The sequence below is a fragment of the Silurus meridionalis genome, chromosome 8 (genome assembly GCF_014805685.1).
Source record: "Silurus meridionalis isolate SWU-2019-XX chromosome 8, ASM1480568v1, whole genome shotgun sequence".
Lineage (NCBI taxonomy): Eukaryota > Metazoa > Chordata > Actinopteri > Siluriformes > Siluridae > Silurus > Silurus meridionalis.
Window position 1 is genome coordinate 24,545,506 of NC_060891.1, and position 17,896 is coordinate 24,563,401.

Below are 17,896 nucleotides of genomic sequence, written 5' to 3' on the forward strand. Positions count from 1 at the left end.
ACTTTAATGGGCATGTAGGTGAAGGGAACAGAGGTGATGAGGAGGTGATGGGTAGGTATGGTGGAAAGAGGATCATAGTGTGACATAAGAGTGGAGGAAGGTGCACACAGGTGGACTATGTTCTATGCAGGAACCCATGTGTAGCTACAACATAGGATGGCTTTGAAGGTGAAGCAGAAGAGAAGGAGAGTGAAGACTGAAAGAAGAATAAGATGGTGGAAACTGAAGGAGGAAGAGTGTAGTGTGAGGTTCAGGGAAGAGGTCAGACAGGGGCTTGGTGGTGCTGAAGAGGTGCTGGATGATTGGGCAACTACTGCAGAAGTAATAAGGGAGACGGATAGAAAGGTTCTTGGTGTGACATCTGGAAACAGAAAGGAAGACAAAGAGACGTAGTGGTGGAATGAGGAAGTGCAGGAGAGCATTAGGAGAAAGAGGTTGGAGAAACAGAATTGGGATCGACAGCTGCTCGATTGCTGCTCTTGCTGTTTTTGCACAACATTGTGTTTATGTTTACAAATAAACCTGTTTATAGTTCTCTCTTTTACACATTGTACTGTATAACATTATACAGTAGGCACTATTTTGGGTTTGGTATATCTGTCCCACACTGTCTTGTGTTGTCTGGTCTTTTGTCTTGCACTGTTTGCACACGATGCAAGGTAATGACACTTACTTTAGTCCTAATCTCTGTGTTCTCTTGTTTTATGTAGCACCAGGGTTCAGGAGGAACGTTGTCTCATTTCACTGTGTACTGCGTCAGCTATATATGGTTGAAATGACAATAAAAGCTTCTTGACTTAAATTGAGATGCAGCAGCAGGTGAAGAGGGATGTGGCGAAAGCCAATGAAAAGGCGTATAATGAGCTGCATGAGAAGTTGGACACTAAGGAAGAAGAAAAGGATTTATACCGATTGGTCAGGCAGAGGGACAGAGCTGGGAAGGATGTGCTGCAAGTTAGAGCAATAAAGGATGGAGAGGGAAATGTGTTGACTAGTGAGGAGAGTGTGTTGAAAGTATTTTGAGCAGATGATGAACGAGGAAGATGAGAGGAAGAGAAGGTTGGATGGTGTGGAGATGGTGAAGCAGGAAGTGGATAGGATTAGTAAGGAGGAAGTGAGAGCAGTGATGAAGAGGATGAAGAGTGGAAAGTCGGTTGGACCAGATGACATACCGGTAGAAGCATAGAGATGCTTAGGAGAAAAGGCAGTGGAGTTTTTTAACCAGACAAGGTAGGACATGGGGTCTATCAGTGGGAGAATGCTGAGGATGGAGCCGCCAGGAAGTAGGAAAAAAGGAAGGTCAAGGAGGAGGTTTATGGATGTGGTGAGGGAAGACAAGCAGGTGGTTAATTTGAAAGAGGCAGATGTAGAGGACAGTAGTATGGAGACGGATGATCCGCTGTGAAGACCCCTAATGGGGGCAGCCGAAAGAAGAAAAAGTAGAAGTAGATACACAGGGAACCTTTAGGTAAGAGATGATCTGATGTCAGTGTGTGGGCAGAGTCCTACCTGGTCTGCTCTCTACGTATTGGCTGAAAGACTTGAGCTGAGTCTTGCGCACGGCTGATTCCTTGCTGAAGACGACGGGACTGCGGAGACGCTCGGTCGCCCTGCGCAGACGCTCGGCCTTCAGCTCCTCGCTGTTATTCTGTACAGAGAAAGAGAGAGAGAGCAATGAAAGATGAAGCAAAAAACATCACTTAACTTTAAGAAGCAGAGGACAAGCTCATTTGAATAAGCATTGAAACAGTAACAAAAGGAAAGAAAAGAAAGACCGTGTGGTTTAACGTTAAATCAAAGCGCAAATTAGACACATGCGTCCAGAAAAAAAAAAAAACAACGTTTAATTATGAAATGCTGAGGAACGCTTAAAAGAAAAAAATAAATAAAAGTTGGTGTTTCCCAGCCAGTGCGCATTAACTCACAGCAGCAGAAAGGAAGAAGGCAATTAATTCGACTTTCGGCAGACGATGCAGCCAGAAAATATATTCAGATTATGCAAATCGAACATGCTATTGTTTTGGAGCTGCGTCCCTATCAAGCGCGTTATTATTACAGCTCGAGTCCAACACAGCAAATGGACTGGAAAGCGAAACAGTGCCTTGTTTTCTTTCCCCCCTTTCAGAACATCATTCGCTGACGTCAATTAGAAAAGGAAAACGTCTAATAAAGTTCGCAATTAGCGAACACGTTCCACCGCTTGAGAGCGAAAGGGGAGAAACATCGTTAGCGTGGCGCACTAGCTCACTGAGGTGTGTACGAGAATCTGACTGACTAATAAAGACGATCACAGACGCGTGCGTACGCTCACTCGGGAAGACTTTCGTCTGTTTATTCCTAAATAATGACTTTTCAAAAACACTGCGGTAATTAACTCAACTGCCATGACTGGTGACACGGCTGTTTAGACAATCCAATCAAACGCTTCGGCCTCCGGTTTAACGTCAGCCAATAAGATCGGACATCAGATGCTCAGTCATCTGCGGCAGGTTGTTTTTTTTTGCTGACGAAGGACAAGTTAGTTCTAATAACTTTTTAACAATCAACTCGTATCTTTTACATGCAAAACAGACAATCCCATATTAAAGGACCAAACCAGACAACCCTGACATGCACAATTTCTCTCTTTAAAGGAAACTGATCTCAAACGCGTCCAATTATCCAAAACACGTTTAGTCCTACTGCAGCCGTAAAGCAGAAAAGCTACCGAATAAGCTTACCTCAGATTTTACATAATATTTGACACTAATACACTACATGGACAAAAGTTTGCGGACACCTGACCATACGAATTGTATGTACTTTTTGGGTATCCTGTTCCACATTTAGTCTGCATTTCCTGTTATAGTAACCTCCACTTTTCTGGGAAGATGTTCCACTAGATCTTTGGAGTGTGTTTGTGGAGATTTGTGCTCATTCAGCTACAAGGCTGTTAGTAAAGTCAGGTACTGATGTAGGTGAGACGAGGAGACCTGGGGTGCAGTCAGTGTTCACACTCAAGCCAATGGTGTTTAATAGGGTTGGATCAATGCTCTTTAGCAAGAGATTATGTAACCCATGTCTTGATGGAGCTGGCTTTGTGCACAGGGGCATTGTCATGCTGGAGCAGGTTTAGGTCTCTGGGAAAATTTTCCACCATAAACAAAGAAATCCCATACAATCGAGTGTCTTACACTTTGTGTTGATGGTTTGGTGAAGGAAGTAGGGAGGAAATAAATAAATAAAAGTGCTTTATACTCGTCACATGTCTTTTACAGCACATTCTTTCTTCACATATCTTGTTAACGTTACAAAACTGGGGTCAGAGCACAGTGTCAACCTTGATACAGTGCCCCTTGAGCATTGAGGGTTAAGGGCCTGGCTCAGGAGCCCAAGGGTGGCAGCTTGGCCATACCAGGGTTTGAACCCCTGACCTTTCGATCAGTAACCGAGAGCCTTATCCACTGAGCTCCCACCCCCACAAAAAAAAAAAACATATGGTGAAAAACAGTTGAGTGTCCCAATACTTTTGCCCACATAGCCTATGCATAAATAGACTGAACAAACTAATGGCATACGCGATAAATTTGAACAGACGTCTACAGGGGCAAAGATGATGCTCTCGACCTCCAAACTCCACGACACACAACATCCCCAGCTAAATTTCCTCTTCTTTTAATTCAATTATAATTCCAGCTTAAGTGTTCGAGAGCTTTTATATCAACAAAAAGAATGTATTCACTCAGTGTGTGTGTGTGTGTGTGTGTGTGTTCGTCTCTAGAGACAGGCCGCCACAGAGCCCTTTAACCTGGCCTAATTCTCCTCATGTTAATGTCTTAAGAAAACAAACAGGCTTCGATTCTTAAAAAGCCTCACTAGGCTCTCATTCTCTCCCCAAGGACCCTAAGACCCTCTACCACCACCCCCCATCTCAACACCTGCCCCCTGTGCCCCTTTGGCACCCCTGGCTGGGACAGATATAAGGGGGTATCCCCATGCAGAGATCTAACCCCTTGTTTATACGTTATCGCCGTGATCATTATTGTGCTGGGTGTTATTGAGGTAGAAATGTGTGTGTGTGTGTGTGTGTGTGTATGATGCGTGACTAATGTTGCGCTCGACTGCATGCCGCAGACAGTTATCAGTCAGTGGCACGGCCTACGCATACGCACAATCACTAATGAGAGGCGACTGGGACAACCAGAGGTGTGTGTGTGTGTGTGTGTGTGTGTGAGTGTGAGAGAGAGAGAGAGAGAGAGAGAGAGAGAGAGAGAGAGAGAGAGAGAGAGAAAGAGAGTTTGTTGTTGAAAATAGAGAGACATAGTAAGAGACAAAGAGAGAGTGCAAGAATATGGTGTGTGTGTGTGTGTGTGTGTGTGTGTGGGATGGGGGTTTAAACGCCGTCCCAACAGCTCTAGTCCTGTAGGAGTTGCGAATGTGGAGATTTCTCCTGGGAGAGGAGCAGTTTATCCTTCTTTTGTGTGGAGAAAAAAAGAGGAAATGCATCAGAACTGATTTATGATGAGAGAGAGAGAGAGAGAGAGAGAGAGAGAGAGAGAGAGAGAGAGAGAGTGTGAGGGGCAGAGGGAGACTGACATTCATTTCAATGTTTTTTTGTTTGCAGTTGGAAGATAAAGTGTCAGAAGAGAGAAAGAGCAATGACAGAATAAAAAACAAACACGAACAAATAGGAAGATCTGAAGTCAAGTATCAGCTACAAACTTTTATCATAATCACTTCTGTTCTCAGGTTTAACAGAGCAGAAACTTTGTTGATCAAAAAAAAAAAAAGAAAGAAAGAAAGAAAGAAAAGATCCACATTTAGAATTTATTGCCGTTTAACACACTGGTGTACTGCATTCAGACATTCGTGTCATTGAACTCGATTTATCGTACTGATATCATATAGACTTGGATTGTTTATTTTAAGAAAATCTACTCTGAGAACTGATTCTTACAGACAAGTTGAGAGAACTTTAACAGAAAGAAGAAACATCATAAAAATGATTGTGTGAGAAACAGAAAACATTCTAAATGGTCTGGGTACAAAAAAAAACTAAACAAGTGCATTCCAAATGTATTTTTTGTTTTCAGCATTTTTAAACAGAACGTGGAAACTATTCTCCATAAGAAGAAAAGGTGTAATCATAGAGAAGCGAGTCCCTTTAGGAATTCTTCTGTTTGGATGGTTCTTATGGAAACATCTCAAACTGAAAAAAAAAAGGTGCTTTTAATGTTGGAAATGCTTGAAATGCTTCATTATACCATGTGAGATTGTAATAAAGCAGACAGAATCTCTACACAGGTGCACCGTCAGAAAGACATAAAGCATCCCAAACCTGAAGGACTGAAACAAGCTGGACAACATGAACTGAGAAAACAATCAGAGTCTTGGATTGTAGTACAGTAGGCCAGACTGCAGAAAATCATCTGGGCAGTGGGAAAGAATCTGGGATTGTAGTAAAGCAGAATGTACTGTTGGAAATGAACCCTGAACTGCAGTAATGATTTGTAACCATTGTAACACAGGCAAGACTGCAGTAAAGCAACTAGGAGTGTTGTAAAGCAGGCCGGAGTGCACTGTAGCTACGGAAAAACTATTTGCGAATTGCGAAACAATTTGAGGCTGTTTCCGTATTTATAATACTGTACTATTCGCCCCGATACATCCCGGAAAAACTACTCTTTTCTAGTGATTCTCTTGATTGAGGAATGTGCGTTTTTCTAAAGCAGGCTGGACTGCAGTAAAGAAACCAGGACTGTTGTAAAGCACTACGGACTGCAGTAAAGCAACAGGGACTGTTATAGAGCAGTAATCTAGAGGAAAAGTGTGCCTGAAGTCTAAGAACAGGGCCAAAAAGTCTGCACCTGATTTTCAACACCAGGCCATTTGAATTAGAGCGAGCTCTGGCACTACTGTTATTGTGCTCCTACATCAAAAGGGCACGGCTGCATCTGCTCACAGGAAATCCCTTCCATCAGCAGAGAGAGTGAGGGGAAAAGCGATAGGGAGTGTGTGTGTGTGTATAGAGGTGCAGAAAGAACACATTACAGTCACCACCTGGGGGCTCTGTATACAGCAGTGCAATAAGAGACATTCTGTCATATGGTTGTATTTTTACCTAGATAAGGGCTTTCCATTGAACACTGCTGAGCTCTTACTTAACATGAACACTGACTTTGGTAATGAGTTTCATTCCCAAATAAAGGGTTAAAACCTTTAAAAACCTGATTCCTCTCACGCACTAATTTTAAGGTTATTCACGAATAAATCTCTGTACTCACTGAATACGCCAAATCCACAATCTGCGATTATTAGTTTCGAAGAAAATCAGTTTGCTTTATTTTTGGCCTTGTTCTGCTGTAAAATCTACATGAAGTATTAAAGTTTAGACTGCAGGTCATATGTACAATTCGATGACTTGAGAAACCACAAGGGAACATAATAGTTCAGTGATTCAGGTGAGCTCAAAAAGACACACATACCAATCTTATGGTCAGATGTTCCAAAAACGTTTGTTATGTATTCAGATAGTAAACATTTCTCAGCTAAAGGTTCTAAAAACATTCAGAATGAAAGACAGACATTCAGACACCTGCAAACCCAGATGGGCCTCGTCTCCTGGGCTGAGTGGAGATGTGCTGGAAGCTGTGAGAGATGAGGAAGAGGAAGAGGACGAAGGTGAGCTTCCTCCCTGAGGTCGAAACTCTGTCAGCTTCTTCAGCTTCAGATCCACATGCCTGCTGTTCATCACGCCTACAGAGGCAGAAGGAAACAAATAATCAGAGAAAAAAATATACCTACTTATAAATGTGATCATGTAAATAAAAAAATAATATAAAAAAATAAATAAATAAAAACACCCTCCCGACCACTGAACATTAGTTTGAGAACCACAAAACCGATCATCTTCTATTTTCCGATGACAGATTTCATGCAATGTTATCAAGTCATGATTACGTTGTTCATTCAGTCCATTTTGCTTTATTTTGGATAATTAAAGGTCAGACATATACACGTTTAATTATTTAATTTTAAAAATAAATTATATGAATAATTAAAATATAATTCCTTTTCCTGTAGTTAACTTGTAAATGAGAAACTTTTTTTCCCTTTTTTTTCCTGTCATAATCCAGAATTGACAAACTTTGCGCTCAACTGCAATTTTGATCTAATCTTCTCTCCATAAACACGTTCTTCTCTTTTTATTTGCTAGCTCATCCTGACTAAGCACTTACAACCTTACTTCTTTCTGTCTCCAACCTAAGACACACGTCCTTCATTTCCATTTTGTCCTCCCTTATGAAGTTATGCTTCTTGCCCTCTCTCTCTCTGTGTACGTCTGTTATTCTCCCCCTCTCTGCACAGGACTGAGTGAGTGAGTGAGTGGGTGGGGATGAAAGAAAGAAATGGTGTGTTTCATGTGCATCCCCCTCTCCTCTCCTCTATCCATCTATCCCTCAGACTGTCTGCACCCCAGCAGTAGCAGCACCACAGGAGCCATTTATCAGGCCACAACACAACCCAGATAAAGGCTGTGTGTTGACCGAAAGTTAGTGCCTGTGCAAAAACAGCTTTAAAACCATCTGCGAAATGAAAAAGACATCAGCTAACATGGGGGGAGCAGCAACTCGAGACCAAGGACCAAAATATACAAACTCAAATATGCTGGACCAAAAGACACAATGCGTAAGTGCACTGTACTAAATTTACACGTACACAACTCTGATGTAACGCACTCAATCAAATAACCTGTACTATACGTCATACTTTCACAAATGCCACATATTTTTTACACAACCACAACACAAGGTATTGTATTTAAACAGACATCGCACACTGACCAGACTGCTTACTCAATTATGCCTATTTAATCCTAACTACGCTAGCCAAGTTCTATGCTATGCCAGACAAATACACTATATCGAATCAAGTCTATTGCGCAATATAGACTCATGAATCAATTAAACATAACTCAAATACCTTTAAATGCCCTGCACTGAAACATAGCTAAATACACTGCACTGAAGGATAACTCAAATACCATCAAATACTCTGCACTTAACCATAACTCAAATACCTTCAAATGCCCTGCACTGAAGCATAGCCTAAATACACTGCACTGAAGGATAACTCAAATACCATCAAATACTTTGCACTTAACCATAACTCCAATACCTTAAAATACTCTGCACTCAAGCATAAATTAAATACCTTTAAATACCCGCACTGAAGCAAAACTCCAAAACTTAAATACCTTTAAATACCCTGCACAGAACAATAACTCCATAACTCAAATACCTTGCACTAAAGCATAACTTAAATAACTTTAAATACTCTGCACTGAAACATAACTCAAATACCTTTAAATACCCTGCACAGAAACATTACTCAAATACCTTTAAATACCCTGAACTAAAGCATAATTTAAAAACACTGTTAATATGATTTACTCAAATATACTGCCTAGAAGAAAATAAGAAAAATATACTGCAAATAAGATAACTAAAAATGCTGTAGGTGAAAATAACTCAAATGCCCTGCACTGAAACTTAACTCGAATACCCTGCACTGAAACATATCTCATGTTTAGAAAAAAAACCAACATCATCATATTGTACATCAACATAATAAAAAATTACTGTATGTAATTTTCACTTAAATATAATGAGGACAGAAGCATGACACTTGAAATCATGAACTCAATACCCTGGTAGAGAAGTATTAACCAAATTCACTGGATGGATTCAGCCTAACTTCAATACGCCACGTAAAAATGGCTACACTTGAATATTTTGTATAAAAGTAGAACTCGATTATAAAAGCAGAACACATACTGTACAGTGTTAGGAATTTATAACAAAAGGTTTGAAGGCTCCTTATTCCTATATTGGAGCCTTGTGTGAAATACTGCACATCTAGTCATTATTAGAACAGGATTAAGAAAAAGAGAGAGAGCGTCACACAGCATGCAATTTGGGGGAAATCGGGTTAGTGGTTTCTCTGACAACACACACACACACACACACACACACACACACACACACACACACACACACACACACACACCCCATGCATGGTTAGTTTACCCAGAGAAGCCAGGTCAGTAGTAGAGTTAGTAAAGTCATCCTCCAGCAGACAGGAGGCCATTGGCTCCTCTTCATTATCAAAAACAGTGACATCATCATCGGGTGATGCAGCCACTTGCTCGTCTTCATCCCTCTCATCCGCAGCATCAACACACACCCTACCCACCATATCTGGAGCTGCAGGGTTGCCCAGAAAGGAGGAAGATGGTTAGTAAAGATCACATCAGAATAATGACCCAGTCTACAGGTATAAATGTATGTGTGTGCATATATATATATATATATATATATATATATATATATATATATATATAGAGAGAGAGAGAGAGAGAGAGAGAGAGAGAGAGAGAGAGAGAGAGAAGAAATCAGCTATTATTTTCATTATACATTTTTTTAATGAACTCACCATGATACAGTGCAAAACACACACACACACACACACACACACACACACACACACACACACACACACACACACACACACACACACACACACACACACACACACACACACACACACACACACACACACACACACACATACAGCTAAAGCTAATTAAAAAAAGCTGCACGCTGGTGGAGTTGGTAAAGTTTTGAGGGCAAGCGTTTCACTCTGCTCGGCTTCAGTTCTCTCCGAACCGTGTGTGTGTGTGTGTGTGTGTGTGGGATTATGCGTTCTGCACTGCAGGCCTTGTGCATCAAGCCTATAGCATTTCCCTGCGCCCTGATTTTTAATGAGTTCTACAATTAGCAGAATTGAACAGCCAGAAAGACCAAGTAAATGTTTTATCCCCCCTCTACCTACATTCCTCCCCCCCTCCAACTCTACCTTCCCACCATCTCCATCACTCCTCCTCCTGCCACTGACTTCCAGGGCCTTGTTAGAGAATGGCATCAGGGACGGCTTGCTGTTTCAGTCCTCAGTAGACGAGGAGAATAGCAACGGAGGAACGGAAGTAGGGGACGTTTTTTAACCAGACGCGGGCGAGGACGAAAGGGAAAAAACAGAACTTATCAAAGAGAGCGGAGGGATACGGACAGATTTATACGCATTGTGCTGTATATCTACTCAATATTGGGCATGTCGGTTAGCTGCATTGCACTTCTCTTCAACTCTACACACACAAAAACTAGGCGGGGTTTTTCTACATTAGTTCCCATTTGCTGTTAGAAAACCCTCCACTCTTCGGGGAAGATGTTCCACTAGATTTTAGAGTGCACTTGTGGAGATTTGTGCTCATTCAGACACAAGGGTGTTAGTAAAATCAGGTACTGATGTAGGTGAGGTGAGGAGGGCTGGAGTGCAGTCAGCATTTATAATTATCCCAAAGGTGTGCAATAGAGCTCTATAGTAGAAGATCTTTCACTTAAAACCATCTAAACTATATGTCCATGGAGCTGGCTTTGCTTTAGGGTCTCCTAAATCAAGTAAAGGGAAAATCTCATGTTACCACATCCAAAAAAAACGTCCTATTCAATTGTGTGCCTCCAACTTTGTGTTAACAGTTTGGGGAAGAAACACATGTGGCTGGAAATTAGGCGTCCCATAACTTTTGTCCGTATAGTGTATCTCTTAATGAAATCATATTCGGTTATTCGTACTAATGCAAACACAGTTACGCATTTTAGCTAGCTTCTGAAATCTCCCACTCATACGTCAAGCTCGCTCTGAAATAAATGTAAAAACTGAGTTGAGTAATTAAAGCAACGTGTAATCCTCCTGTGTGTGTGTTTTAATTATGGCCATGAGGAAATAAAATGTGAATGTTTGGTGATTGGTGTGTGTGTGTGTGTGTGTGTGTGTGTGTGTGTGTGTGTGTGTGTGTGTGTCGTTAGGTGCTCTTAAGTTTTTCTGATGCATTACTGAAGGATTAACCGAAAACCTTCTGCCTGAACAAATAGATGTGTAGCCCTGTGTGAATGCTTTTAAATTAGGCATCACACACACACACATGACAAATACACTGACTTAGACGCAGACACACACACAGCGTCTGCTTTATCCTTGGGAGCAAATTTCTAAACATCTGAAGGTGTTCATCTGTACAAACAACAGTACGCAAACATAAACACGACAGGACCACGTAGCCACCATACAGTACAGGAACGAGATGTGCTTTGTCTCCTAGAGATGAACGTGGCTTGATGTGCACATGTGCAGTGCATTCCCAGAACAATGGCAAAAGACATGATAAAGACGCTGGAGGTAACAGCTTGCCCGGTGTCTATATCCAGAGTAAACCACAATCTGTGACTCAACAATGTCCTTTGGTGTGATGAAACAGAAACTAAACTTTATGCCTATAAAGACCAATGCAATATTTGGAGAAAAAAACAACTGAGACTTTCAAAAGAACAACATCCCACCATCATTGGAGTGGCATCATCATGTACTGAAGCTGCTCTGCTGCAGGACATCAGCTAAGTTGACACACACTTTGTAGCAAGAAGTTGACACACTGTCGCAAATGGATCAAATAAATAATGAACAAAGAAAGTCATGACTACAATCTGAAAGAATATTTGAGGGTAGAACCTAAAAGGCTTTCAGACCTGAGTCTGTGAGAAGTGGTAGCATAGTGGACTTTGGAACCAAAGCCTTAACTACTAGAGTTCATAATTCAGTCACACCAAGCTGGGCCCCTGGGCAAGGCCCTTAAACCTATAGCTGCTCAGTTGTTTGAATGAGATTAATGTAAGTTCCAGATAAGGGCGTCTGCCAAATGCTGTAAAATGTAAACGTTTTGGTCAAACCTGGAGAAATTGCGCCAATTATGAGAAGCTTTTGGAAGTGGGCGCTAAGACTCTGGTGTACTAATCAGAAGGTCAGGGCAAGGCTCTTAACCATGTGTGATATGTGAAGAAAAGAAATTCACTGTGTTGTAATGTACATGTGAAAAGTAAAAAGCCCCCTTTTTTGTGTGGAAGACCACACTAACGTTCGAGCCATGTTGAAGGCAATGCTGCCAAATATTAACCACAGTAGATCTTACCCTCTGACTCGCTGCAAATGTGATGCAAGACATCTTCTCTAGTGTGATTTTACACTCTCAAAATAAAGTATTGGTCCTAAGTGACAAAATTTCTTTTCTCTGAGGAATTGTGAAAAAGTGATTTTAAAAATCAGTATTTGGCGAAGGTGTGTTTAAACGTCGGACTTCAACGGTACACAGGGGTAAACACGTACACACAGAGACAAACATAGACACGGAAACGGAGACAGACACACACGCATACAAAAAAAAATAAAGACATAGACAGAGAGGCAAACACAGCACAGATACAACACACAAATATATATACAAACAGACACAGAGGCTCAATAACACCCTTGAGAACAAATCTCCAGGGACATTCGAGTGTAATGTTCAGGTGTCCACATAATTTTGACCATATAGTTTACTACTTTAAACAGCAATACACTTTGAAATCCAGTGTGTGTGTGCTCATGTATGTGTGTGCTTGTGTGTGTGTGGAATCTAACACACACTGAGTGTAACGGCATTCACCATCACTAAGGAACCTACAATATACAAAAATTCAGAGTGTGTGTGTGTGTGTGTGTGTGTGTGTGTGAGAGAGAGAGAGAGAGAACATACTGGTTGTGGGTACAACGCTGCATATCTACAAGCTTGTGTGTGCCTGGATGTACATTTGTGAGTGTGTTCTGTTATGATGTGGCTTTTTGTGAGGGAAGGCTGTGTGTGTGTGTGTGTGTGTGTTGTGTGTGTGCCATGAAAGCCCCTGCACCCACCTCCAGCTGCCTTTGACCTTCCTTTGAACTCTCCTGCAGAAGTGGAGGTGTCTGAGTGCAGAGGGAACTCAGCCATCTTCACTCCTGATCGAGCCTCCGCTATCAGCTGCCTCGCTCGCTCCCTCAGCTGCCTGCGCCTCTCCTCGTCACGCTCCTGCAGAACACACACACACACACACAAACATGGGAAAGTGGGTTATTGAACAGGTGCCATCTCAAGTAATTGAGTGAAATGCCATTTTCAGCCCTCTCTAACATTATAGATCAGAGCGACAGAAACCAGTTTAGCAGCTGTGTGTGTGTGTGTGTGTGCGTGTGTGTGTGTGTGTGTGTGAGAGAGAGAGAGAGAAACATACATCATACAGTTCAATACCTTATTATATTTAATAATAAATACTATAGTATATTTGTACACCAGAACTTATTTCATGGTTAAATCCTTTATTAATTAGCATGTACTCTAAATTCGAAACTCTGGATGGAGTTCTTTTCCACCAGAAACCATTTGCTGAAGCTGAGGAGGTTTCCACCTTAGGGTTTAAAACCGAGCCATGAAGATGGGTTTGGATTGTAATTAATGTAAACCTTTTGCTACATCGATTAAGGACTACATTTGCAATGAACAGCTTTATATTCATGTGACAATCAGTGCACAGTTTATAACCTCACCATGGAACTATAATGAATGGACATTCAGTGTTGAGAATGATTATGGGTTCATAATGAAGTTAAATTTACATTTACAATTAAAGATGCTTTGTGACACTGTATATTGTTAAAAGCCCCCTTCGAATAGAATTGAATTAAATTCTTTTTATGTCTAATTATTATTAATTGTCTAATTGTTAGCTATTCATTTTAATTTCTAACTGCTGTCTGTTCACTAACTGCTGTCTATTCGAGTGTCTATGTTCAACAACAAGCATATTAGAAAACTCTTCTACCACAGTCTCAATTAAGTTTTAGACTCACTGAAAATTTTAATAAAGAAAGTTCAAGACTCAATGAAAATTTCAATAATGAAAGTTCAAGATTCATTGACAATTTCAATAAAGTTCAAGACTCATTGGAAATGTCAATTAAGAAAGTGAGAGACTCATTGAAAATGTCAATAATAAAAGTTCAAGTCTCATTAAAAAATTCTATAATGAAAATTCTAGACTCATTGAAAATTTCAATAAAGTTCTAGACTCATTGATAATTTCAATAATGAAAGTTCAAGACTCATTGAAAATGTCAATAAAGTGTGAGATTTATTGAAAATGTCAATAATAAAAGTTCAAGTCTCATTAAAAAAATTCTATAATGAAAATTCTAGACTCATTGAAAATTTCAATAAAGTTCAAGACTCATTGAAAATTTCAATAATGGAAGTTCAAGTCTTATTAAAAAATTCAATAAGGAAAGTTCAAGACTCATTGAAAATTTCAATAAAGAAAGCTCTAGACTCAATGAAAATTTGTAGAAGATAATCTCTTGTAAAGAGTTTTCTAAATAAAAAATAAAAATAAATAAAAAATAAAAGAACGTCAAATTTCAAACGAGTCTAAGACTTGCTGATAGAAAGATTTATTTCATCTAAGTGGGGAAAAAACCTACCAACCATGCACAAGAACAATGTGATGAAAATTTTATTTTCTGACACAAATGAAAGAGGAATGAGGAAAGAGACAAACAGTGGTGGTGAAATGACTTGTTACAGACCCAGTGAAGGAAAATCATAAAGCTACCACATACATTAACATTGTATAAAGTTGTGTGGGGAATAAATTAGAATTGCTGGCAAGTGGCTGTGGTGTGTTTAATAAGTGCACACTCAATCATGTTTCGTTCTTGACTTAAGCAGGCAAGATGTTTAGATGTTTATAGTCCTTTTCTTTTCCGTTGTTCTGGAAAGTAGCACTAAAATGGAGCGTGTATGTAAAACTGCCTTGTAACGATTAAAGCTAAAACGGCCTCATTTCATGCATCGCATCCCTGCATATTAATTATGAGAAAAAGAAAAAAGAAAGAGACACAACATAGGAGCATGTTATCGTATGTTGAAATGCTCCAGTGCACACAAACTGTAGCGTCGAGAATAATTACTAATGTACTGAATAATCAGGCTGGCTTCAGAACTTATTGATAAGTGTCTGTGAAAAGAACTGCTCTCTGATTTGATTATAATTACTGCAGGAGAAAGAGCTTTAATAGTGAATTCAAGTTCTTTGGACACATTATCAGGGTCACCGTGCAGACAAGTCAATTTGTATGTATAGAATAAACTGAGTGATGTAAGCTTATGCACTGCTGTGCAGTCGTCATATACCACTGATATATAAAGCATTAAATGCTCTTGCATCGCAGTACCTGAAGTGAATTTCTGGCCTTTTATGATCATCCATGGCTAATTGAATCAAAAGGTGCAGGCTGTTTGTTGGTACCTTGAATTGTGTATTCTACTGTAGCACACAAGAGCTTTCTCTTATTCTCTTACAAGAGCTTTCTCTTATTCTCTTACAAGAGCATTCTCCTATGGAACTTTAAATTAGTGTTCTGGGCTCAAACAGTCTCAGAGTTAACGTCTAGACTTATAACATATTTGTTTTGTCAAACCTTTTGTTAATATTTTGTTTGCAGCTACAGAAGCAGACAGAGTGTTTGTGAAGCATAAAGCGCTGAACTGGGAAGTATGGATAATGTCTTCCACCATATGTCCACTCTGTAGAGCAGCAGCTTGCTTTACATCCCAGGGTTCTTTGAATTTTCTATTAAGCTGATTTAGAGAACGCCCCATTTACCAAAGCAGCCTTTTTATTTATTACTTAAATGAAACACCTACACCCACTCTTCTCCACCAGATATGTCACTAGAGCGTATTTGAAACACATTACACCAAAATGCTAATAAATTCTCAATTCTGATTGGTCAGATGTTAATTCATGCTAAATATAACAGGTCTGAATGACATTCGAGGTGCAAAACACATCACAAGTATATTATATAAATAAGTTTATTCATTTACCCATCCAAATAATTGAATTCAGGTGTTCCAGTCACTTTCATGGTTACAGGTGCATAAAATCAAGCACCTGGGCATGCTGACCGCTTCTACAAACATTTGTGAAAGAATGGATCGCTCTAAGGAGCTCAATGAATTCCAGCCTGTTATCGTGACAATATGCAACCAGTGCAAAGGTCCAGTCATGAAATTTCCTCAGTCAAATGTTAGTGATATAATAAGAAAGTGGAAGCGATTGGGAACGACAGCAACTCAGCCCTGAAGTGTTAGACCACGTAAAATCACAGAGCAGGTCAGCGGATGCTGAGACACATAGAGCACAAGATCGCCAACTTTCTGCAGAGTCAACAACTGCGTCGCTGATTATTTTCCCATAACAGCATGCTGTGACATGACATACATTAGCTGGTGCACTCACATATATTCAAACACTGAAGGGAACCTGCACATCTACACACATCCACAAATACACACTCAGTCAACTGAAATACTCACTTCTCACATACACACACACAAACAGAACTGTTTAGCAATGCATAAAGTCAAACACACCCAACATGTGCGCTATTCGTCCTCTCTCTCTCTCCCTCACGTATGCATGCACGCCCACACCCACACCCCCCCCACACAAAACCCAAAACACAGTTTCAAACGCCTGTAAGCTGTGATATGATTCTTCTAAGATGGCCTAAGATGTTGAAGAAACCCAAATCGGAAACGTTTTTTGAATTTTCTTTTTTTTCCAAACCAGCACTTACATGCATATTGTCTCACACACACACACACACACACACACACACACACACACACACACACACACACACACACACACACACACACACACAAGCAAGTAAATACACATTTGCTGACCCTGGTGTTTCTTAATCTCTGTACATCCCTCCACTAACACGTTTCCAGTCCAGTAAAACAGGACCACAGGCACAAACTCGAGCGTTTGCAGGGCAGCGCTAATTAGCTCAGTTTGGCCATTTCCATCCCAATGCTCTGTTTGTATTCGTGTTTCAGAACGACAATGAGCAGCTGTGATAATGAGCGCATCCCAATAGCGGCATTCTAATGAGGAGCGTTACAGAGGAATGAACCCGGGGGCTGACTTTAACTGCTAGTCAATAGTCACAATTTAACTCATTACACACACCTGAGGGCAGGATACATGTTTAACTAGGGTGTGTGTTTGTGTGTTTGGGGGGGTATACAGAAAATATTCAAAATAGTTCTCATAGGTGGAAAAAAAAAACTCAGCCCAAGAACTTCTGGCACCTTTTATATAAATATCTAAATCAGACTTTTTTTTTTTTTTTTTTAAACAAACTGAAATGTGGATGTTAAAACAACAGAATAAAAAAATAGATAGACAGACAGACGGACAGACAGACAGACAGACGGACAGACAGACAGACAGACAAACAGACAGCTAGCACACGTCAAAATAGATAGATAGATAGATAGATAGACATACAGACAGACTGCATATGTTGAATAGATAGAAAGATAGACAGACAAATAGCATATGTTGAATACATAGATAGATAGACAGACAGACAGACTGCATATGTTGAATAGATAGATAGATAGATAGATAGATAGATAGATAGATAGATAGATAGATAGATAGATAGATAGATAGATAGATAAATAGATAGAAATAAATAAATAAATAAATAAATATACTATATTGCCAAAAGTTTGCGGACACCTGGTCATTAGTTTGGTACTGGTGTAAACGCGGTGAGGAAGCCTGGGGTGCAGTCAGTGTGAAAAAATTAATCACAAAGGTGTTCAGTAGGGTCCTATTTCTTTTACGTGGAGCCACAATTTTCTTTTCCATCTCTCCGACTCTTTCTTGCTCTCTAAATAGGCATCAAGTGGCTCTCCTTCAGCTACACTGAAGCTTGACCGTCAGTCTGGACTCTCCAGCTAAGCGGTAGACAGGGTAAGAGAAAAGAAAAATGGAGCTCAGTGGCTCCAATCCAGACCCTGAGCAGTTGATCACAGAGGATAACGAGGCCATCAGAAAGAACTCTGGGACTTCGCCGGAAGATAAAAACG

General features: G+C 40.2%; 1 protein-coding gene across 1 annotated transcript in view; it reads right to left on the reverse strand.

Annotated features, from left to right (window-relative positions):
* The window catches only part of ehbp1 (EH domain binding protein 1), a 162,988-nt gene that overhangs the window by 33,817 nt on the left and 111,275 nt on the right, over positions 1-17,896 (reverse strand). Inside the window, 4 exon segments of the mRNA XM_046854952.1 lie at positions 1,510-1,648; positions 6,575-6,735; positions 9,069-9,245; positions 12,823-12,976. Coding sequence (XP_046710908.1) covers positions 1,510-1,648; positions 6,575-6,735; positions 9,069-9,245; positions 12,823-12,976 — 631 coding nt within the window.